General features: G+C 41.0%; 1 protein-coding gene across 2 annotated transcripts; it reads left to right on the top strand.

The window, feature by feature from the left end:
* Nucleotides 1–3,069: 3,069 nt before the first annotated feature.
* Nucleotides 3,070–17,990, top strand: LOC138633104 (ceramide kinase-like). 2 transcript variants are annotated; one of them, XM_069719142.1, is made up of 14 exons: nucleotides 3,070–3,406; nucleotides 7,609–7,647; nucleotides 10,436–10,573; nucleotides 11,868–11,990; nucleotides 12,086–12,211; nucleotides 13,240–13,306; nucleotides 13,471–13,616; nucleotides 14,724–14,798; nucleotides 14,963–15,115; nucleotides 15,205–15,310; nucleotides 15,542–15,621; nucleotides 16,626–16,831; nucleotides 16,954–17,174; nucleotides 17,284–17,990. In XM_069719142.1, exons 1-14 carry the CDS (start codon nucleotides 3,271–3,273, stop codon nucleotides 17,369–17,371), a joined length of 1,704 nt encoding a protein of 567 aa, XP_069575243.1. In that variant the 5' UTR covers nucleotides 3,070–3,270; the 3' UTR covers nucleotides 17,372–17,990. The 2 variants fall into 2 exon arrangements, with proteins under 2 accessions (XP_069575243.1, XP_069575244.1); XM_069719143.1 differs by lacking the exon at nucleotides 7,609–7,647.
* Nucleotides 17,991–25,189: the final 7,199 nt, after the last annotated feature.

Below are 25,189 nucleotides of genomic sequence, written 5' to 3'. Positions count from 1 at the left end.
TGATAAATCGTATTATTAGGGATAGTTCAGATTACCCTGAATCATCCATATCCATCCCAGTGTAGTCATGCCTAACAATGAGATGTAGTCGTGCTGTCTTTGGCCATATGGGTATTATGAGTGATTTTTAACAGTTTACCTGTGGCTTATATCCTACAACAAAAGCATCTGCATCCACATTTGCATCTACAACGATCTATCTATCATCTTTATGATAATGTCGGATCCCCTCACTAAATTTTTCAAGACAGGATGCTTGTAGGCAGGTTTTACACCCAAGAGTTTAGGACACTGATAAGGAGGAAAGAAGGAGTGGATTTATTGTTAAGCTGTGGAAGGTAAATAGGTGGTTAGATGAAGGTTTTACAGATGGCTGATGGAGCTGGCCAGAGTGAAGCGCTGGCTGGCGATGAGCAAAATGACTGGAGACTAGTGGCTGGAAGAGGTTGATGTAATAATAATAATAAACTTTATTTGTATAGTACCTTTCATACAAGACATGCAGCTCTTTACAGCAAGATAATTACATGCAGTGTTTGACATAAAAAAAAAGATATAAAAAAACATTTAAAAGTATAGAAAATAAATTAGATGCATAAAAAAACAGATAAAATGCAAGAAATTAAACACAAATAGAGTTAAAATTAAAAATAAGCACTATGCATGTTAAAGGCACAGTGGTTTAAGTGCAAGTGGTTATAGTGTGTGATGGAGGGACGTGCAGGGAAACAGGGAGGCAGGCAAGGATCCTAAACACATACGGACCAATGTTTGTCAAAATCTTACAAGGAACTTCAAATCTGCAGTATAACTCTAAGCAGCCTAGAATGAAATAGACTGGCTGGCACAATGAGCCAGTACAAACATGGTTGCCAAACTGGGATTCATTAACTGTATGCTGGTGTGTAGATGAGCAGCAGGCCAGTAAATGCAGGAGAGCTGATAGGAGACAGGTTTGCAGGAGAGCAGGGAACAATGCACACAGCAGCATACCAACACACAGATCCACGCACAACACACACACACACACACACACACACACACACACACACACACACACACACACACACACACACACACACACACACACACACACACACACACACACACACACACACACACACACGCGAATACACCATTTCAGTCCAACCTCATATACGTAGTGAAGACTTTAAAGGAACCCATATGTGTTCACATGGCACAATACTTAAAAAATGGATGTTGCTCCACAGAAGCTACAAATTCTGAAACATGGTTGATTCACACACATTTGAAATCTTAGAGAACAGAAGATCTATACAATCACTGTAGTTTCAAGGTGGATACCCAAGTTAGGTATCACTACTTCAGTGTTAAAGTGATGCAAAATTGCTGGAAAAGTGTTTTTGCAGAACATTTGTTGACACTGTTTTGACCTTTGACATTTTGAATCTAAAATGTTATTACTTCATCATTATATCCTGTTTGACATTTGTGTGAAATGTTGGATCAATTAGCATATCGATTCTTGAGCTATGGCCACAAATATTTTGTGAGGAAGCAGTGACCTTTGGTGTTTGTCTTTCTATGTCCTGATCAAACTCAAACTCCGTGAGTTGCTGGCTGATTAGGGTTGAAAGAGAGCATGTGAGGAGCCTTCCTCACATGATAAACTCATTATATTACAGAACAACTGAAGCCTGAAAGAGGGGGGAAGCTCCTTCACAGAAAAATAAGTGTGACAGCAGCTCCCCCTGCTGGTACTGAATACAGGTTTCTGGTTTACAATCCAGTTGGAGGAAAACACATCTTGGAAAAACCTTCCACTGTCTTTCCCATAATAGTAACAACCGTGAACATGTGCTAATACACACAATATCTTTGAAAACTTTGAACTTTTATTGTCACTTATTATTTCTGTGATTTCAGTGAAAGTAAGACATTACTTGCGTATTTATGCTATTCTATTTTACTTCACTGCATCTCAGATGAAAATTTTCTGACTTGTGACATCGAATAATCAGTCACATTGAACATTTAACTGCAGAATAATTGACTTTGATCCTTACTGATAATCCTTTTACATGTTCACACTCTGGATGCAGGACTTTTGCTTGTAGGAGTATTTTTGTTGCCTTGCTCTGCCAGACTGTTGATCACAGCTTCAGTTGATTCACGCACTAAATCTGGGTCTGATAACACCAGGCTGGTATTTTTAAGTTTGAAAATTTACAGTGAGTAAATCATTTTTTCAAGACACATGTTGTATATAGCTAATGAATTGTATTAGCTTAGGTCATAAATTCCCTTTGCAGAGCTTTTTATATACTGGTTCCTCCTCCAATCAAGAATTGAAGTGTTGCTCCTGTTAAAAAGAAAAAAAAGAACAGAAAAAAAACATACAGACACAAACATGTTTTGTGTTTTAATTCCACAATTCCACAAAATACAAACAGCTGAGGGTATTACAAGATATCATATCATAAGATATGAAACTATTATCAGATATGCTCAGCTCAGAGGGAATCTATTCATCATTTGAATACTGATGGTCATAAATTCCCTTTGCAGAGCTTTTTATATACTGGTTCCTCCTCCAATCAAGATCAGTCAGAGAACGTGATGACGACAGACGCAATAGCTTTCTGATGCCTTCCAATGCTGTGTTTATTGTTGGAATTATGGGAATATTACACAAATACTAATGAAACAGAGAGATGGAGGGTACATAATTTAAATTATTTTATAAAGATTTTGAACCTGGTTGTTTATGTAATGTTAAAAAAGAGATGAACGTCACAAAAAATTGTTTATACTGACAATTCTTCTGACAGTTGGTGTTTAAGGTATAGAAAAAAAAAGCAACCACGTTTCAATTATCTTCATCAGACATTCTTTTATAAAGTTTGGGTTTACAGTTTTTGTCCAATCTTCATTGATCAAATATTATTTGCTGTATGATTTAGGGTTAGTTGACCGTACAATTACAAACTCAAGTATGTGCACCACGAAAGTGATGTCGAGTTTTCTGGAAGTACCTGAATGCAACACATTAGCACCTCCTACATCCGGTGAAAAACCGCTATCTATCAGAGAAAAACATCCCGAGCTGAAATCCGCTACATGGACACACAGCTGTTGATACTGTTACGGTGTGATTAGTGTTTATTTTGAGAGGTTTGGAGCTGCTCCAGAAGCGCAAACAGAACATGCCCGGACGGAGGTAACCGTTCCCGAACTGCTGCTGCCTCCTCAGCCGGCTGAAGGACGGAGCAGGACGGACAAACGCAGATGGAGAGACCGAGCAGGTTGCTGCTGGTGTCCGAGCTCCGCGTCAGAAACACCGCGTACGATGTGAGCCTGAGCCGGTCCCTGCTCACCTGGAAGAGACGGGTCTCCAGCCCGGTGTACCACCCGTTCAGACCCAGTAAGACCCGGTTGATATGTCTTGTGTGTGTGTGTGTGTGTGTGGGGGGGGGGGGGGGGGGGCATCATCTTTTACGTTGGCCTTAAAGGCACCGCGGACATCCCGTGATAAACAAAAGGACAGACAGAACTCAAGACAGGACATGTTGGGGGGGGGGGGGGGGGGGCACACACACACACACACACACACACACACACTGTTTGGACCTGCAGATGACACACAGAACACAACATGGTTTAATCCAGACTGGAGTAACAAATTAGACATATCTGGTTACAACATCCAGAGTGACACACAATATGTAGAGGACACACTGAGGCTGCAGGCAGCGGGAGGAACAGTACCAACCAAACCTCATATGTTCTCTACAGGATTCTAGATGCACACAAATACACGCGTCTGAAGGACTGAACAACGTCATGTCAAAGTTCTCGCAGCAGGATTACATTTAGTGATTTACCACACCACTCAGTTGGTGACGTGTTTGAGCCCACTTGTTGCGGCAAGTCCAACATTAACCCTCCACCAGCCAACTCCTCATTGAACCATCTGACTCATATCTGCTAAATGCTCCAGTGTTCACCAGCCAGTGTCTCCTTGGGTCTGTCTGATGTTTGCTGCTGAGTAGGGAGAGTTCAGCAGCTTTTTCAGTGCTTTTTCTCTGATAACAACATTATGATAGAAAAGTAAAGTTGGTGACAGATAGGTAAACACTAAAGTTGAAACGTATTTCATGCTTTTAAGCTATAAATGTTGTGGATAAATCCCTGTAGGCTCAACACTATTACCCCTTTTTTATCATTATCATTATTATTACCGACTGTCATCGTGCAATCACGTACTATGTAATGCTTTTAATTATTTGATGTGTCATGGCTTTCTGTGAAACTTAATGGAACTGAGCCATCATGTGCTTTTCCTCCAATGACCAACGTTTCGACCACATATTTGGTAGTTCCTCAATTCTCTACACCAAAGTCAATACCAGTGGAAAAAAATAGATCAAAAAATGTATTTCATTTTTTTATTTAGTAATGTAATCAGTACCCAGCTCACTTCATGAGCTCGCAGTGCGACCGTTGGGATACAGACGCTGTCGTTGCAGTTCATGAATAACAATGATGACGATTCAGGATGTGGACATTTTGCCGACACGTTCTTCATATGTAGTAAACAACTGAAACTATCCAGATGTCCGTCTTTGAGCTGCTTTGATACGTTTGAGGTGTTTCTTCTTTTCTTTCTGTTTGTACTCTGGCTTTTAGTTGTCTATAAATTCACTGCTGATGATACAGCTCAAGGTAAAATATCTCAACACACACGACTCTTTGCTGTATTTTGTTTTACGGGCCTCTTAACCATAAATACAAACAACGTACCACCATGTTCTCAGAACTTTGGCGTTGCCGTGGTACCGACGTAGCCGTCCTCATGACATAACTAATGTGTCTCTCCCCCCAGAAACCAGCCAGGACACAAAGCTAAAAAGGAATTAGCGTCTATGTGGCAATTAGTTGGCATATTTTCACTACACACAACACTAGGGGCCACAAGATGGATCAAGTAAACAGATGAGGACTTGTATAGAAACTTGCAGTCATTAAAACTCAAGATTTAACACAAAGACTTCATTTTTTGATTGTGACTGACACTATTTGAGGATATCGTCATGTCCAAATATACATAAATCTGCTTAGGAATGATAGGAAAAGAACCTGCCTGAGAATCATCACATGTTTGAGTTTTCCTCACTATTAAAGTGATCCGGTGATACGTGTCTGCACATCCGTGGGTACATTACCAAAAGGACCTGCTAATAGTCAACTCAGCATAGTTTCAATGATGCCAACAAGCCAAAATGTCGACAAATATCAAGAAATATGGGGCTCAAGCGGCAGCCCACACCTGACTCCCTGACTCCATGGTGGCATTATGCTTTTTGAGTCTGGCAACTGTAGTGTCACATTTTTTAAAAAAAGTGTGATTTTGTTGATCAGGTTTGTGGTTTTAAAGCAGAACATTCACTTTTTAGAGCAACTAGTTTGTAAATAATTAGGTATTCCAATTATTGTAGACTTTAGGTGTTATTTTAATGTGCATAGCCTTAACGAAGACGTCGCTGTCCTATCAGGTGACTTTAGTCCACAGTTTCAAGTCTGGTGAAGGAACGGCCCATTGGACTGCAGTCTCACAGAAGGACCGCGTTTACACTTGTCGAATGTTTCTAAAGTCAAGGTGAAGCGAAAGATTACACTTGACTGGAGGTTTTTGCTCTCACTGAAAGTGCAACTTGGGAGTCGTAGTTACCCGTTTATGTCCACGGTGCCGTGGCTTTCACTTTTCAATGAAAGAACTGCATATTTTCTGACCCATTGGATCATCGTCAGCACCGATGATTCCCCCGTCTGTGTGCATATCCAGGATCCTGTTGCTGCAGGACATCTGCAGGACGCTTGAAATACAGCAACTGTCAGGGTTTGTTGTCAGCAGGTTCACGCTCCTTTCTGTCTCGTCTGTCTCAGGATCTCAGCTGATCACAGTTCAGATGTTTAGCCTTAGCCGGTACCAACAGAAACAGCTGGTGTGTGTGTGTGTGTGTGTGTGTGTGTGTGTGTGTGTGTGTGTGTGTGTGTGTGTGTGTGTGTGTGTGTGTGTGTGTGTGTGTGTGTGTGTGTGTGTGTGTGTGTGTGTGCGTGTGCGTGTGTGTGCCTGAAACAGACAGCGGTGTGTGTTTGTGTTGAGATTGGGTTTCACTTGTGAATCTTTAATGTCTGACCTGATTACTGTTTTCTGGAGCTGCTGCTATTTCTGTAACGTTCACTGACGACTGCAGAAGACATTTCGTAGGAAAATAGCGAGACATTAAATGCACAGTGGACGTCACAAGATATTTAAACTCGAGTTTGAAACACCTGCTGGAGGTGAGTCCCTGGAGGCTACGTTAGCGGCTACAGCACTTGCATAACACATCTGACCGAACTGTCGGCAGACAAGTGGCATTGTGGGTAATGTAGGCGCAATATTTTTACAAGAAGGAAGAACACATGAAAAAAAGATGATATTTCTGGTTCTGGTGTCGCAGTTTTTTCAGCCGTCCATCCTAAAACAGTGTCGATACTTCCTGTGATGACACGCAGAACAATGACAGTCAGAAGTCTATTTAATATTAGCTCACCATGTCTTTATTACCTATCCTACACTAGACGACACATTTTCTTTAGCCTTTCTGCTTGGACAGAACCTGTGACCTGGTGGTTCTTATAAAGTTTGTTCAAACAGGATGTCTGTGTCCTCAGCAAAGGAAAAAAAAAAGAAAAAAAAGACTGCATTATTTTTTTTGCAATTCTAAACCTGAAACCACGCTGCGGCTTTAGTGGTTGATTTTTGTTAATTAGGAATATGTTGCCGTTGTCTTAATAGACGTTATGTTATTTATTTCTGTAGAGTTATTGACAGTATGAGCGTCTTCACTAAATTATTGTCAGTGAGACACTTTTTTTCCGCAGACAATTTTTCTAAATAAATGACAACATTGCTAATCAATCCATTTCTTTTTATTTCATTTCAAGTTCCTTCAGAACCATGAATTGTCTGGTTTAAAGAGCATTCAGGGCACAATGTCTAAATCCACTTTAGTTTAACGGCGGATAATCTGAGTGCAAAGTAAGGGTGGATGGTTCAGAGGGGTTCTGCTTCATCTCCTAATGAATCATACGTGTAAGGTATACATTTTTTTTTTTTTTTTTTAAACACCCATCAGAGTGTCATCTCCCTTTCCCTTTAAAAGTCAGCAGCACTTGCTATTATAACGGCAGATTTTCCCAATCTTTCACATTTGCACATTTGTGCACAGCTGGATGTCCCTGTGCGTATAACAAGCAGCGTGTACGTGCACTGTGCGTCCACCTATGTAAGCAAGTACTACTACGGGCCATTAACTTAAAACCAAGTTGTGCATTCACTCTCTGCTGCCTCATTTTGAGACCCACACTGACCTGATCTATAGGAAATTATAACATGCTTGTTCTTCTATAGTATAACATTTTTATCTCTAATAATAGGCAGGCTAATCAATAATGGATATAGATGCAGCCCTACGCTGCTCCACAGTTGACATCACAGACAGTTGACCCGCTGTTGTTTTGGACTGTTGAGGGATGGGTGCTGCTCTGTGAGGTGTTAACTGTGTCCTTCTCCTGCAGGGTTTTGTTTTCCTTCATTTCCTGGTCGACCAGACTCAGGTAGGACATTCAGTTCCCACAATGCAGTGGTCCACCTCCACCTGCTGACAGGAGGGTTAGTGATTGTGGTGCTGCTGCTGGACCATGTTTCTGTGTTTTGATGGCGAAATTATAAACTCAACCAGTGGTTTTGTTTCAAAATGAATGTTATCAATTAGTCTCAATTGGCGTAAATATTCTGTACCATCAGAAATCACATTTTGGAATAAAGCGTGTCTTATCAGAGGAGTAGTAGTGTCAGATTTGATCTTGTGTCCATCAGATCCAGCAGAAACATGCCGTCCTCCCTGTAGCTCCTGGTTCAGTGTTTGATGTGTAGTTTGGCTGAATAGTTGTTGTAACTCTGCTGGCCTGTTGTAGTCTGTTCAGTTTGTAGATCTACATGCTGCAGCTTTTACAAAAAAACAACAACTGCACAATCAAATGATCTTAAAGGAGCAGGGTATTAGGAAATCTTGTTCCTTTTCTTTCTGATATTGAGATGCTGAATTGGATATCGTTCTCATGCTTGTGTGTTAAATATGCATCTGGACTCTTAGCGTAGCTCCAGCACATCCAGTAGGCCCAACTCAGCCTAACTGCTGCTATAATTTAAGGAAAAGTGCATTACTATTTAAAGTGTTAATAGTTTCTGTACAGAGACATGCATATCTTCTGCATGTATTTTTGATTTTCTATTTTATGTTGCTAAGACGACTGCTGCCAAACAAAATTTCATTGTGTATTTATATACTATGACACTAAAGATAGATATATCTATCTATCTATCTATCTATCTATCTATCTATCTATCTATCTATCTATCTATCTATCTATCTATCTATCCATCCATCCATCCATCCATCCATCCATCCATCCATCCATCCATCCACCCAACTATCTATCTATCTATCTATCTATCTATCTATCTATCTATCTATCTATCTATCTATCTATCTATCTATCTATCTATCTATCTATCTATCTATCTATCTATCTATCTATCTATCTATCCATCCATCCATCCATCCATCCATCCATCCATCCATCCATCCATCCACCCAACTATCTATCTATCTATCTATCTATCTATCTATCTATCTATCTATCTATCTATCTATCTATCTATCTATCTATCTATCTATCTATCTATCAATCTATCTATCTATCTATATATCTATCTATCTATCTATCTATCTATCTATCCATCCATCCATCCATCCATCCATCCATCCATCCATCCATCCATCCACCCAACTATCTATCTATCTATCTATCTATCTATCTATCTATCTATCTATCTATCTATCTATCTATCTATCTATCTATCTATCTATCTATCTATCTATCTATCTATCTATCTATCTATCTATCTATCCATCCATCCATCCATCCATCCATCCATCCATCCATCCATCCATCCATCCACCCAACTATCTATCTATCTATCTATCTATCTATCTATCTATCTATCTATCTATCTATCTATCTATCTATCTATCTATCTATCTATCTATCTATCTATCTATCTATCTATCTATCTATCTATCTATCTATCTATCTATCTATCTATCTATCTATCTATCTATCTATCCATCCATCCATCCATCCACCCAACTATCTATCTATCTATCTATCTATCTATCTATCTATCTATCTATCTATCTATCTATCTATCTATCTATCTATCTATCTATCTATCTATCTATCTATCTATCTATCTATCTCTCTCTCTCTCTCTCTCTCTCTCTCTCTCTCTCTCTCTCTCTCTCTCTCTCTCTGTGTGTCTCTGTCTGTCTGTCTGTCTGTCTGTCTGTCTGTATCTATCCATCCTGAAACATTGCAAAGTTGTAAAAAAAAGTATGTCAGCCCTTTCAAATGACTTGGTTTTCAGCATCTTCACCTAACTTGCAATATAGACAAAAACAATGTGCTTAAGCTAATACTACACCGAAAAATGTATATTTTATGTGTCAACATATTCATTAAATATTAACAGTGCGGGTGGAGGAAGTAAGTGCATCCATGGATTTACTGGTTGAACCTCCATCAAGCAACGTTTCTTGTCTGAGGTCCTTCCACAGCATCTCTGTGTCCCTGGCGGGAAACCACGTTTAATGATGTTGACCATCTCCAGTGATTCCTACAAGCTTTTATCTGTTACTGTATATCAGACCGGTTGTTATGTTGCCTTCAGGTGGAAACAGAAAAGCAGTAAAGCGATGATGGTCGGCGGCACCCTCTTATATCTCCTGTTTTCTCAGTTTTGCTCCCGGTCGTCTCCGTGAAAACCGTGGGCATCCATTTCTGAAAGTTGATCTGTGCACCAGAGCTCCCTCCCCATCCTCAGGGCTAACATTATGTAATATGTTCATGCAAGCAGCTCTCAATGCATGACACGCCTATGAGTCATGTGATCGACCGGTAAACGAAAGTCTCAGGTGGGCTGTTACTAAAACGTAGCACTGACTTCAAAAGTGTAAGTTACATTTACATCATAGTTTGAACATTTGAATCCAAAAAACAGAAATCCACTTTGATCTTTTCTTTGTATTCTTCACATTTGATTCTCGGTTTATTTCTTATTTTCCAGGAAACCACTGCTTTCAGTTCATTTCTTTAAATATCATGTGCCTGTGTCTATGTAGTTTTTTGTGTTTTTTTTTTTTAAGTTATTCTAGATAGTGAAAGTGTAAATAACATGGTGTCCGATGGTGTCTTCACATGCTGCAAAGAGGCTCTGAAATCTGAGCGTAGCCCCTGTGTTTTGAAGCTTAAAAAACTGTGTATGTGTGTGGTTTTTGTTTAGGTGTGTGTCACAGTGTGTCAGTGTCAGAGATCATCTCTGTCAGAGAGGAAGAGGAGAACGGCAGTGGACGAAGAGATGATAGCAACTGGAAGAAGATCAAGGAGAGAGAAGGGAAGGACTACAGGCGGGCCTTCACAGGTAAACACAGCTGGAAACATGGCTGAAAAACAAAGCCTAAAAACTGCACTTCTTTAAAGGGCCACTTGAAACTCGCTCCCAAAATTGGGCAGGGAGCGAGCGGTGGATCTGACTCCATCTGCGTCCTATCAATAGCCGTGACCTGACTGCACCACAGGCCTGTCAGTCAAACAACCCCTCCCCCCACCCTAATTTTTGTATTTTTGTATTTTCTAATTAATGACGGAATTATTTTCAGATGGACCTCCAAAAAACTAACTCGAAAAAATGTTGACTGATAATTTGATGGGACTAGTTGAATGTGAGTCTATGGAGCTGTAGGCTTTTTGGAGCCATCCTCTAGTGGCACTCAGTGGTATTGCAGCTTCTGGCACTTCCGCATCGGCCTCATTTTTCAGAGCTGGAAGCTACGTCCACTTCTATATACAGTCAATGGTTAAGGCTTAAAGTTATGCATCATCAAGGGTGAAACTGCTCTGAGTGACAGGTGGGTGCTGTCACTGTTGTCTCACTGCCTGCAGGTTTCAGCTACCAGGCTGGACACTATGCCTTTGCCCATGTTTAGATTAGACATTGTTTTTCCATTTTTAAAACAATACATAGACTGAATATTGCTCTTTGTCTCCATCTGGTGGTGAGAAACGCCACCGCCCCAGCTTTTATTTTGAAAGTAGATAGAAGTATCAAAGAGGATGACTCTTCCCGGTCAACTTGAGCAGGAGACTCTCAGTCTTGGTCACAGACGGTTTCTCCCTCTCAAGCATGTGTTCTCCGAGCATCCGTCCTAGCAACTGAGCAAATGTCTTAGCAACCGGAGAACACATGATGCATGCAAGTGTGCAGGGACCATGGATGCATCCTTACGATTGAGAAACAGCCTGAAAGATCTCCAGAAGTCGAGTCAAAGCTTCACCAGCACACGATGGCAGAGTCCATTTCCGCAATATTGTGGCTTCACTGTAGTTCAGTGGGGAAAGTGGTGACGTGTCATCCGTCTTTGTGCACAGGCTGTAACTTGAGTTCATGCTCAGCAGATTCAGACTGCCAACACTGAGAAGCTTTAATTTCGTCAACATTTCTGTTGATCCAGTTAATTAAACTGGAACACAGCTGTTCACTTCGTGGCTTTAAACTTCCAGTACATTTTCACAGTGAAATCATCCCATGAGGCAAAACCTTTTCATGTGAAACAGCTCATCAAAACGAAATTATTTTGATGATATTCATGATGAGGTCTTATTTATCAATCACGGAGTCAATTCTAATGATCGTTTTTGACTTGTGTCTGTTTCAGTGTTGTATGTGGAAAGGGGTCGGCAGCACCGCTGGCGGTGTGCCGAGGTCACCTTCACGTGTTCGGACGGGGCGCTGGGTCAATGCTGGGTCAGCAGCATCAGAGAGCAGCTCGCCACCATCAGTACGACTTTTACACCGACACACAACGACTGAACATGACACACTGCTGCCTGAAGCTACCTGTAACACGGTTGTCGTTGCTTTTTGTGTCGACAGCCAGCCGACCCAAACAGCTGCTGGTCTACATCAACCCGTACAGCGGGAAGCGACAGGGGAAACAGATCTACGAGCAGAAGGTCGCCCCGCTGTTCGCCCAGGCCGGCATCTCCACGCAAGTCATCGGTATGTCCTGCATCGCTCACATCCCGCTCTCTAATGTGGCCCTTTCCTTCATTCAGGAAGGCCCTCTCGCTTGTGGCCCTTCAGAACGGAGCTAGAAGGTGAAGGGCTTAAAATCTTAAACTAAGGAAAATGGGACACCAATTGCATCCCAAATTCGCCTAAATTATTTTATTAATATGTCAGTAAGTCTCAGGAATTTGATTCCTAAATTTATGGAAATATTCAGTATGATGACAAAAAAAGTGTATCTCAAAGAGGGGGAGCCTTTGTCAGATTTCGTGCTTCTGAAACACATCCGGGAAGTTTGACATGCAGCACTTCTCCACAACTTTTTGTGGGAAAACAAAGGACACTCGCCATAGACTTTAATGTAAAATGACAGTACAAAACCCAACTATTTAAAAAATAAATAAATAAAACACCAAAGTTAAATAAGCTTCCAACTGATCCAAAGGCACCCTGTTAAGTAAAGATACATCCACTCTGTGTGCCATAGAAGACACTCGGTAGAGCAAAAAGTTTCACTTTAACCCTCTTCAGTCACAGAAGGGACTTCTGTCTCCCGGCCGGCACCGGGTTAATGCTGTAACTCAACTCTGGTAAAACCCAACCAGAGGTGCTCAAATCTATTTTTACCTTACCGAGTCTCCAGGGAAGCAAATTGCCTGTGAAATATTTTACTTTTCATTCCTGCTCTCCAAATAGTATTCGAACTCACCTCAGCACTGTGATCTGACATCTGACTGAGCTGCATCATAACCCGCAGCCTCCCTGTTGTCTTCCTTTAGTGCAGCTCAGCGCTGTATAGCCGTTCTATCAGGATTGTTTTTTAAGGCATGTCAGGGGAAGAAATTGGATGTGAACAATTTTGAAGAAATGGCATGACTTCATTAATTTAGTCAAGTTTGGAGAAAAGTCTCAACTTCCTCCGGTTCACCGTTGCCGTAAATGCAGTATGTGGTATTGTTTTCCCCCAGAAAAGGGGCGTGGCACTGATGTCGGTCTGATCTGTGTGTATGTTGTCATAGTGACGGAGTACGCCAATCATGCGAGGGATCACCTGAAGACGCAGGCGGAGCTGAAAAGGTTTGATGGGTGAGTTTTGTGTAATTGAATGAGCTCCTTCACAAAACCTCTACACGCATCAGAGAACAAACTGCCTGCTTGTATCGGTGAACCGCTAAAATAATAGCACCGCATGGGAAACATGTCAGACCTGCTGTCTTAAATGTTCACGTTTTCCTTTGACCCCATCTCAGCGTGGTGTGTGTCGGAGGGGACGGCATGTTCAGCGAGATCATCCACGGGCTGATCTGGAGGACACAGATCGACGGCGGCGTCGATCCAGACTGTCCAGATGAAACACTGTCTCCCTGCTCACTTCGCATCGGAATCATCCCTGCAGGTCCCAAACTCTCATGTGACCCAACAAATATAAAAATACAGATTTTAGTTTTGTTGCCGTTGCCATTGTAGATTGTATAAAATGTTGGCAATGTTGCTTCCATCCTTCGGGGTAGCGGCATAGTGTCAATGTCGTAAATTCCCCTGAGCAGGTTAAAGAGGTCCATGACACGACTTGTTTGCAGACGGGGGTTGGAGAGATCCTTGACGAGGCTTCAGGGATTGTTTAGTGAAGTAACATGGCCTGTAGCATCAGCTGTATCGCTATGGATACCTGCAATTAAACTCTCTGGAGTCTGGAGTTTATTTTTACTGTGCAGTTGTACTAATTGCTGTCCTTGTTTAGCTTTTAAACTGTCCTTACCCTACATGCATCGTATCTATTCTTCAGTATAAACTCTTGTTATAAGTTTAACTTCTCATATTGTCAATTTAACAAAACTCCTCTAAACCCAAAATACATAAAAGAATGACTCGGGTCCCACAAAAATGTACAAATCTTTAGTTAAAGTAATTCCGTGTTGTTAAAATAATTTTTTCTACACAAAAATTCAGACATAAATTGTGAGTGACTTGTGAAAGCCCCACATTTCTACATGATGTATAAATACAGTTATGTTACTGTTAATAAAACATAGACAGACTGATGTTAAACTGCTGAGCTGAACAATGTTTGAGGTGAATACTGAATAGACTGCTCACAACCAATCAGAGAACAGGAGTCTTTGTTATCTGGGAGTAAATGCAGGTGCTGATTGTGACCCTGTTTCTCTGTAATATTTGTTTGTGTCCTCTGTGTTTTCTGTTGTTCTGCTCTGTGAACACGCACACCGTCATCAGGGAGACTTTACCTCTCTGCAACAGCAGTATCGCTGGTTAATTTATGGCCTCTGTGATTGGTGCAGGGGTTTGTGTGCTGCTCCCTGCAGCAATGTTGTTGTTGGAAAATATGCAGTTTAAAAATCTTGCACCAAAACAATTATGGAAATATTCAGAATGTTTGACAACCATAGTTCTGGATTTTATCTCTTTGGGACTTTCTACACTGATAAACTTCAGGTGTCACGGTCAGCTTTGTTTCTTCTGACAGACAATCTGTTTGTTTCAGGTTCAACAGACTGCATCTGCTTCGCCACTGTGGGCGCCAACGACCCCGTGACCTCTGCACTGCACATCATAGTGGGTCAGTCACATGGTCTCCTACTAAAGTGTCAGTGTATGCCTGCTTACATGTCTCATTTTTGATTGTGTATCTTTGGAAACAAAGATTTCGGTCTCTTAACACAAAAGTATTTCAGGTTAGTATGTTGATAGTGTGTCCGTGTATGTGTCCGTGTGTGTGTTCAGGAGACTCTCAGCCGATGGACGTGTGCTCAGTTCACCACAACAACACGTTCCTGCGGTACTCTGTCTCCCTGTTGGGATACGGTTTCTATGGCGATGTGCTTACTGACAGTGAGAGGAAGAGATGGATGGGACCCGCCAGATACGACCTCTCAGGTAGAAAAAGACCATGTATGGCGATGTTGAGACCATCTATAACCTTTCGTTGTCCCAGATTATTGACATTGATGTTCTGGATCCGGCAGGCTTGAAGATGTTCCTGACTCATCATTACTATGAAGGGACGGTGTCCTACCTGCCGGCCAGAGGCATCATGGGAACGCCACGAGATGCAGCGAGGTGTAGATCCGGGTGAGTGAGATGTGAAAATGAGTTTAAGTAATACAAGAATTCACCAACAACTTACAGGTGTTTGATTTGTACTTTACCACCTCATATTTGACCTTTGACACGTGACCTTACTTATAACTTAGCTAACTTAGTTTACCACTCAGAACTCTGCTATGGTTGAATAATGATTTAATTTGTATGTGCAGCCGTGTGTTTCTTAGAAATAACATTGGTGTGTCTGTAAATCTCCAGCTGTGTGGTTTGTCAGCACAACGGGCAGCTACTTTCAGAGAGAGCTGAGAGGTACGAGATGGACGAGGCGTCAGACTGTGGTGAGTACAGAAAAATAGCCATCCACAGCTTCTAAACACTAAATAAGGAAATTACTGAAATGTATTTGGTATCTTGGGAATCTGGCTTCATCATGTTGTATCTTGTTTTATCACCGTAAATATTTATACTTTATTTCTGAATAAAAGTGGTCCGTGAATACAGCCGTGGGGGACGCCAAAGGATAGAGATGTACACAAGAACTAAAATGAGCGGCATTAACATGACTACAAGACTAACCATTCCTTTAATACCTTCTTAAAGTTCAAACGATAATCTTAATCTCAATCCACCCATCACTGTTCTGTCAATCAATAATCCATCCATCCATCATCTATACCAGCTTTATCCTGAACAGGGTCACGGGGGGCTGGAGCCTATCCCAGCTCACTTTGGACGAAGGCAGGGTTCACCCTGGACAGGTTGCCAGTCCATCACAGGGCCACATAGAGACCGATGGAAACAAAGACCATTCACACCTAAGGGCAATTTGTAGAATCACCAATTAACCTGAGGTGCATGTTTTTGGATGGTGGGAGGAAGCTGGAGTACCCGGACAGAACCCACGCAGACACATGGAGAACATGCAAACTCCCCACAGAAAGGCCCAGGCCCGGATTCTGGGCCCGGAACCTTTTTGCTGTGAGGCGACCATGCTAACCACTGCAGCACTCTACCGCCCTCAATCAATAATATTGGAGTATATTTATTTAACTGACAGATTTGGTCAAGTTTTCATGGGATTGCAGATGTTCTGAAATCGAGTACTTCAAGAACTTTTTCACCAAGTTGACTTAAAGTTTCTCCAAGTTTATTCTTGATCTTAGAAACAGCAGTTGACACAACAATCTCCCCTCAAGTAGCTTTTCCGTTCAATTACATTTTCAAAGTCCGAAAAAAACGTACAATTCAACCCTTTAAAGTTATTGGATATGTCACGTGTTTAACGTGTTAACATTCCCTCTCCATCCTGTTATCTGATTGGTCCGCGTGGTTCTGTTTTCAGAGAGTGATGGCGAGTGGAAGACGATCCGAGGGAAGTTCCTCGCTATAAACGCCGCCAGTATGAGCTGTGCTTGTCCTCGCAGCCCCAAAGGCCTCTCGCCTGCCGCACACCTGGCCGACGGCACCACTGACCTCATCCTGGTCCGAAAATGTTCCCGCTTTGACTTCCTCAGGCACCTCCTCAGACACACCAGCAAAGATGACCAGGTCTGTTGCCAGGCGGGATAATAAATCCCCATTATCATTCGTGGTCTGTCCACATGATGGCAAGATGTCAGTCAACAAAAGACTGAATCGTCTCCTTCTTCTTCTCTTGTTCTCTCGATTAGTTCGACCTAACTTTCGTTCAGGTCCACCGGGTGCGGCGGTTCCGCTTCACGCCGCGTCACTGCCAGAGCGACTCGGACCTGGAGTTGGACCTGCTGGAGAACGGCAAGCGGCAGATCTTCAGCCAGATCTGCCGAGACCACCCGGCTTGCGGCTGCGCGCCCGCCTACAGCAGCTGGAACTGCGATGGTGAGATCCTGACCCACACGGCCATCGACGTCAGGTACCGAGACGCTTTGGTTTGGTTTCCAACTTACAAATATTCAAACTGGGTTTATATTTCTCTTAAAAAAACAAACAAAAAAACCACACATTCTCCTTTATTTTCTCAGAGCGCACTGCCAGTTGATCAAACTGTTTGCACGAGGGATCGAAGAACCGACGGTGTTCGAGGATCTCGCCAACCCGTGTGCAATATAGACCCGTCACTCCCCGTCACACACGGGAGTCGTCTCTCCTCTTCCAGCCGCTGCCTACGTCACTGCTGCTCACTTTAACCGTCATCACACCCGTCATTAGGAGACTCCACAGGATTGACTGACTCCGCAATGAGTTGTGCTGTTACTCAACAAATATCAGCAATACGGACCGAAACAAAACTTTACTTTCTGGATCTGAAAGTTCAAAGTGATTTCCTCACAGGTGGGAAGTGATGAGTGCTTTTCACTGTTGGAAATTAGTAACTTATAGATCCACAGAGAAACACTGCACGACTCACTTGGCCTTGGTGCTTGAAATGGTTGGTTGGTGTCTGGTACCTTCAGCCCTGAAACGGTGACCTGCCCTGTTTGGTAACATTTCATCCGCTGAAGGTCGAAGCAACATTGACGTGTGCGTGTCTGCGCTGCTCAGAAAGTTGCCCGATGTGTCACTGCCCGTAGGATGACCTGTAAATCTCAAATCCAGTTTTAATCCTACATTCTGTCTCTTTTTCTCTCCACTCAGACTTGTTTCTGGTTACAGAGGTGTTTTCACTGGGATTTTTCTCAGGGGACATTTTCTCCTTCTCATTGCGGTTTAAATTCGGACTACAGGTCAGACTTGTCTTATTGGTCTTTTGATGCGGACTTGTCATGACTGGAATGTGTCTCGGCATCGGGAGTGTTGAGACTCTTGACATGTTACGTCTTGGACTTGTCTCAGCCTCATTGCTGTCTGGACACAGACTTCTAATGCATCGGTCCGGCCTCAGAATGTGAATGTTCTGACCAGGACTTGTAGCGACTCTGATTTGCCGTGGACTCGTAGGTGTCTGCATTTGGACTTTCCCGTGTCCGTCTTGTGGGTGGATTTGACTTGACCTTTACTGAGACTTGTATTGGGTGTTGTGGGGTTTTTGACTCTGACTTGTTTTGGTATTAGCAACCAGTCTCACCTGTTAATACCTTTTTGCTTTTACCAGCTCCAAAAGTTTTGAGTGGACTGCAGAAGCTTGTCAGTCAGACATTAATTTGACTTGATCATGAAACTGATTGGATACCTTTTTTTCTATTATGTTGGACTTGCTTCTGCTTTGTGACTGTTGACTCAAATCTCTCTTGGACTCAACTTGACGGTGATGAGAACAGACTGCTGAGAGATTTTGTATTCATTCAGCATATTAGTATGTTTGCAATTGTTACATAACGTCCACTTATTTACACTTTTTGTATCTGGTCAATTATTTCAAAAAGTATCCTGGATTTGTAATTATCTGTTACATGTATGCGGGATACCAGACACCTCCCAGTCATTCCCAGGGTCATGTGATTTTTAAATCACATTTATGAAAATGAAAAGAAAGAACATTCATAGAAAAGAATAATGCTGACAGGAAATGTGTTTTATAACTTTAGACAATCCCTGTCTTTTCTCATTAGCTGTGCGAAAGTTTCTGCTCCTCAATCAGGTCCGTTATAATCATCTCCAGCGCCCCATATTTCGGACTCTTCTCCAGAACACCTGAGCTCAATGGTAGCTTTGAAATTTCATTTTTACATATTTTATTTCCCCCAAATTCAGATAAAAATATTTAAAACCTCAAATTTTTGATTTTAGTCAAGACGATTGTTGTCAGTTCAGCTGGTTGTGGCTGTGGAAGCTGAACATGATACGCATGATGGTTTTTAATCCTCCATTCCTGCTCATTATGCAAATGAACTCGGTCTGAGCAAAGATGTAACACAAAGGAAAACCTTGGAAGAATTACTGCTTTAACACCAGTTTCACACACCACCTGTTCGGATAACTTCAATCCAAACTGAACTGTAGCGGTTCATTTAGTCTCATAAAACCTCAAGATAATCATCTCGACCTACAAATCAACTGAGATTTACAGGCAGCACAAATATATTTTTTACAACAACAACAAAAAAAATGCCTTTTTTAAATTTATTTTCTTCCACTTTTCAAAGTTTTTCCTCACAACAAGGTGCACTCCATGGTCAAAAGTATGTGGACAGCCGGACATTGCAGCCACATGTGGGAGTGGCATCATGGACACTAACTATAACAGCCTCGGAAAACAATTTGACAAGAATCTGGTTTTATGGCATGTGGAAAAAAGAAAGGGGCAAAACTGAGGCTAAAATTTTGGAAAACCTTTATTGTATGGTTTCCCTCCTTTGACCTTAAGTGGCTCGAAGACAAAATCAAGAAAACTGACCAAAACAAAAGGACACTAAAAGTAACGACGCCAGAAAACGAATTTCTGCAACACAAACCTAGATTTGATTTTGTTACGGGTGTAACGTTACACAAAATTCAGTTAGGTTTGCGTTTGGTTTCTGAGCGTCCTGTACTGAATAATTTGGGTTCAGTTACGACAGTTTGAAGTCACGTGATGCCGTGACATGGCCAGAGACGGCATTGCTGTCAAAATGTTCCAAGTGGAACTTGTGCTGTTGAAACTGTTTCGGAAGTGCATTCATAGACAAGACAAGACATGAATAGACCTCTGATGTGAACTGTTTGGATCATGGGTGTACAAAACAGAAGTCTCATACCAAAACAAACCTGTAGCACCGAAGATTGAATGGCACGCCTGTTTGTTTGTTTTTTATAAACGGTCGTGAAGTGGCTGCAGTGACAGAATTGAGTGCCTTGGATAAATTAGGCTTAAAAAAAAAAATCAGACATCTGCAGCCCCAACAAAGATTCATACTCTTGATAAAGCCTTCTTTCAGGAGGGCACAAAGCAAAAAGGTTGGGAACCACTGCAATGAAGACAATGCTGTCTACAAACTTTTGGCTGCAAATGTTTATCTACAAATACTTTTATTTTCTTGGCTTTGTCTTAAAAAACAGTTTGCGCACGAATGAATTCATCTCGCTGTGAGAAATGTGATCGTTGTGAATCGTGGCTGTTAAAGAAAGCCGCTCTGTGAAGTCCAGTGTTGATAATCAACCATCTGCTGACAAAGACGACACCGATTTTGTAGGCAATGCAAGTTACATGTAGCAGAATCTTTCCATGGTCTTTCTGAATTATATTCACAATGAAGGTCTTCCCCAAGCCACAGAAGGATGATGTCGGTCTGTCCCAATCCACATCCAAAGATATCTGTTCCTATAATCATCACGTCTCATTCCTCCTCCCCAGAAAATGAACTCTGTAAGTCAGTCATGTGGAAAATAATTGAACTTGGCAGGAAGTTGAGCATCAGCACTGGACTGTCAGAATGTAAATGTTTGTTTGTTTGTCTGTCGTGTGTTTGTTGACCAGCAGTCCTGTTTCCTGCTGGACTTAAACTGAAGGATGAGGGAACCGTGATTTTAATCTGACCAAATACCAGCCAGGGTTTACTGATGTAGCCGTCTGTCTGTCTGTCTGTCTGTCTGTCTGTCTGTCTGCCTGCGTCTGAGACTGCTGTAGTTCAGCACGGAGGTCTTCACAGGTTCAAAGTTTTGAGCCAAAGCAGATCCATGAAAATTCGACATTAATTTTTAGGAGAACTGGTGTGAAGTATACCCAAGGATGAATACAAATCAAAAATTCTGATTGCAGTGATTATAATGTGAACTCGACCCAACTTGGGTCCCAGCTGGAGCCTCTGCTGTTTCCAACCAGGTGGACCGGTGAAGACTTGTAGCTGAACCATCTGTCTGGTGTCCATTTATCTCTTAAAGTCATATCAGATTCTGCTGTAAATCCCCCAATCAGCAAACCAAATGTGTTAAACTTGTGCACACGGAGGTCGACTGATGACAGATGACTGAAGTAGAATTATTTTTAGAAGAACACAACAAACATGTATTCACATTTAGCCGGCTCTAGTTATTAATCTTGATGTAGAACCTGGATAAACCAGGAACAGGCAAATTTTTTTGTGAAATAGCTGGAATGATATTGTAAATGAGCTATTTTGTTAACTGCTAACATGCTAAACAGGCCAGGAAAATGCAAGAAACATTCTAGTTCATCCAAAAACGGTAAATGTACGATGGACTATTGTTGGTCACTAAACCACGCGTTAATCATTTAGCAGTTCAGACTCGGACGGAGAAAGAAACTGAATGGAGGCACACATTTTAAGTTCAGCTTGCTCTTGAGGAAACTCAACTTTTTTCAAAGTTCACCAAAGCTAAACGAGACATGGAAATCCTCTCAGATTTCCTGCACCCTGTTGGTCATTGATCCAAACAGTTGCACTGGAAATGACTGATTTAACTGCAGCCTTTCTTACTTTCAGCTAATCATTGGTAACACTGTTCATGTCTGCCTGATTTTATTTTTTGTGTGTTAATTCTAGGCTGGGAAACATCAGGAATTAAACTACGACACCGTGATATCCCTCCCTTGGTGAAATCGGGAGGTGGGGTTTTCTTGTTCCTCGCATTATTACATTCTGGCAGCTAAAAACTTGACTATGTTGCAAACTGAACAATAACACAGTTATTGACTTGATTTTACAGCAGAGCAGCTTTATATGGCGACACGCAGATGGTATGATGGCTTCCTCAACTTTAGGCTTTCCAGCTCCTCATTCCCTGAACATTGTTAAGACTGTTTGAATGCGATCATGATATCAACTGATAGAAATGCCGGCGTGGCCAGGGCCTCCGAGAGAAGGAAATGGGTAAAAACCTAGATGATAACTGAACACGTAGAATTACAGATGTAACCAAATCATCTCTAGTGTTGTGTTTAAGATTTAGAACATAACGCATGAACGGAACTTTATTTGTAGCATTGATTAGTCGTATATATTTTTCTGATCATGTAGTTTTTAAGTTGATACCAAATGTAAATTTCCATCTTTGATTTGTATCAGTTAAATTAAAACCTCCCCTGCCTCCAGGAATGTTTTTTTTTATTATTATTATTTTCAACACCGGTTTCATCTGAAACAGAAAACTAGTTTGATCTAGTGAATCAGTCGACCTCTAGCTGTAACCTCAACTGTAACTATTACCTTCTGCTGTAGCTATTGCATTATCAGGAATTAAAGACAGTTCAACTCTTTGTCTGTGTACACAGTGATGATGACTGTTATGTGCAGCCAGCATCAGCTATCTTACTTTTAGAAAATTAGCTCCTGCTCCAAACAAGTTTAAATCAAGCTAAAATTAGACTTTTAAGACTTTGTGAAACTTTGATGATGATGACACTACTAAAAATAATATAAATGCTGCTTGTGATCATGATTTGTGTCAAGGTCCAGGACATAAAATAGACAATATAAACACAACTAATGTCAGAAAAATAACGTTAAATATAATTCTGTTTTTGTACCTATTACATTTCAAAATGGTTTGCTCTTTGTTATACTGTACATCATCTATCCAGGCCAGGAACATGATGGAAATATGAGCATATTGTCAGCTGTTTTGCACAAGGATGATGCATTTAGACCAAAACTGGATTATAAATGGAAAACTGCCCACAAGCCTCCAAACTCCATCTGATTTGAGTCGAAATATTGATCTCATATTTGTCAAAAATGAACGTTGAAAATCAGCGAAGATGCAACTGTCCTCCAGCTATGATCAGACCTTCAGAGTTTTAATTAATGTTGGGTTTTATTTTGTATAATAAAAAACTGCTTCTATTTTATTTATTTTTTGGAAGCATCATAGAAGTATTGTAAGTCTGCAAACAAGTAATTTCATCACTTTGTTTTTTTCTAAAGTAATAACTTTACTGTCACAGACGTTTTGTCACTTTTGCTGGACATTTACTTAAAGTAAAAACCTAAAGTTTCTACTTCATGTTTTATCAAAACCCACTAATTAATCTTATTGAAAGTCAAACGTCATGAGTGTTCAAATCTGATATCCGGCAGCAAAGTTTAGGAAACGTATCAACACCCAGTTTGGACCTGAATAGATTTTGCTTGAAGCTGCAGTTAATGATTGTTTTCCTTGTTAATTAATCTGATGATTATGTTCTAATTGTTTCCTATTTCCAGAAGATGTTCAAGTGTAGTTCTCTTCTTCTGTCCAGGCAAATTGTTGGTGTGTAAACTATTCCTGCAGTCCCAACTTTGTTGGAAACAGGGTTGTACGTTTGTAATGAAATGTTCACTGGTTCGTGAAGTATAAAGAGTTTTAATTATACATTAATCATTTATCTGTAGTGTTTAATTCTCGATTTCATCAAGTCATCGAATCACTTTCTGTCAAACTTTTTGAATAACTCCCTGAGAAATCATCTGAACTCATGTTCAGTTGTTGGTTATATTGTAGAAAGTAGGTTTTCTTCCTCAGTTTAAAAAGAAGAGGATAACAGCCCTGAGTCAAATGTCTGGTGGCTGCAGTGCATTCAGAGGCTGCTGTCAGTGGTAAAACTGTCGTCTTTGGCTTTTCTGCAATGAAATGTACCCTCTGAAACTGTTGACCATCAGTGCATCCATCCACAGGGTGCACACCAAAACCTGACAAGTTCTGCTAGAAACTCAACTGAAGCTGTAAATGAAACCTGGCCCGATATAAAAGCTGCAAGAAGATGTTTTTCTAAGGTTGCAGAGCATCAGGTCAACTCTCTTGTGGTTTAGAAATTGTGTCTTTTATGTCTAAAAATAAACTGTAAAATGAAAACTGACACAGAAGAAGGTTTGTTCCTTTACGTAAAACAGCAAATGCCTGTTGTTTCTGGGTCCAGCGGCCTCGAAGACCCCGACACTAAACTACTGAGCAGTACTGTTCTGGCTGCTTGCATGTACAGGTTCCAGATGATGGTGCTACACCACTGCTGCAGAATGAACAGCACTAATGAGGTCCGGACCATAGAGGGGGCAGCTTGGGACCAGACGGTCGGTTGTTAAATTCCTGGACTTGCAGGATACGTTTTGGTGTGAAAGAGAATGAGTGTGGGTTTTTTGGGTTTTTTTTTTTAATTGAGTGACATCAGTATGAGAATGTTTCAGTTCTGCTGTCCATGACGACGATGACATCACAATGGACCATGTTCATTCTCTGCAGGAGGATAGAATTCCAACCACATTCCACAAATCAACCTTTGACAAGGTAAGACATCTTGTGCTTTTCTGCTGAGATCAAACTCATTTGTTCTTCAACCTTTCTGTTTAGTTGTTCTGTGTTGTGTTGTGCAAAGACTACATTTATTTTCCAGCATTACTTTCACAAGTAAATGACTTTTTTCATTATTTAACTTCAAATAACATTGAAGTAAGATGTGAATCTGTTGGTGTGATGAGGAGGTGTAAATGCACTTTTTGTCTTGCACAACATCATTTTCACGTGTAAACTTTGCTTTACTTGTGGCCTACACTGCATGAGTGCAGAATTAACTGTTTTCATATTTTTTCTTGCCAATAAAGTGAAATTTACATTCCCTGAGAGGTTTGCAGTCTCTGCATTTGAGATCCTCTGCAATTTATTTTTACAGTTTACATGAGAATTCAAGTCTATTTCATGGGTTTCTTTGATCAAATATGACTCTAAATATGACTGAATGCTTTTCTCAAATCCCTGTACTGTTTGTTGACAACAAAAACGTGATCTCGCCAAGTTACAGAAAACTCTTTCTTGAACTAATTGTGGGGAACAAAGCTTTTACTGTAGCTTCGAGATTCATTGTATGTTTTAATCTTCCTGATTTTTATCACCAACATCGGTGGTTATTATTACCAATATTAAATGTATTGTAACTCAATTTGGTAACAGTGGGAGTTCAGTATCATTTGTTAAATTAACTGTACTTGTTGCAACGATGCTATGATAATGAATATGATGAAGTTCGATGGGTATTGTTACAGTTGTTCCTCTATACTTGATTAAAAATTGAGCATCAATTCA

Source organism: Brachyistius frenatus, unplaced genomic scaffold (genome assembly GCF_029030835.1).
Source record: "Brachyistius frenatus isolate BFR_SWC_R1_liver_20210118 unplaced genomic scaffold, ASM2903083v1 Contig_208, whole genome shotgun sequence".
Lineage (NCBI taxonomy): Eukaryota > Metazoa > Chordata > Actinopteri > Embiotocidae > Brachyistius > Brachyistius frenatus.
Note: the sequence above shows the minus strand (reverse complement) of the source record. Positions and strands in the feature narration are given on the sequence as shown.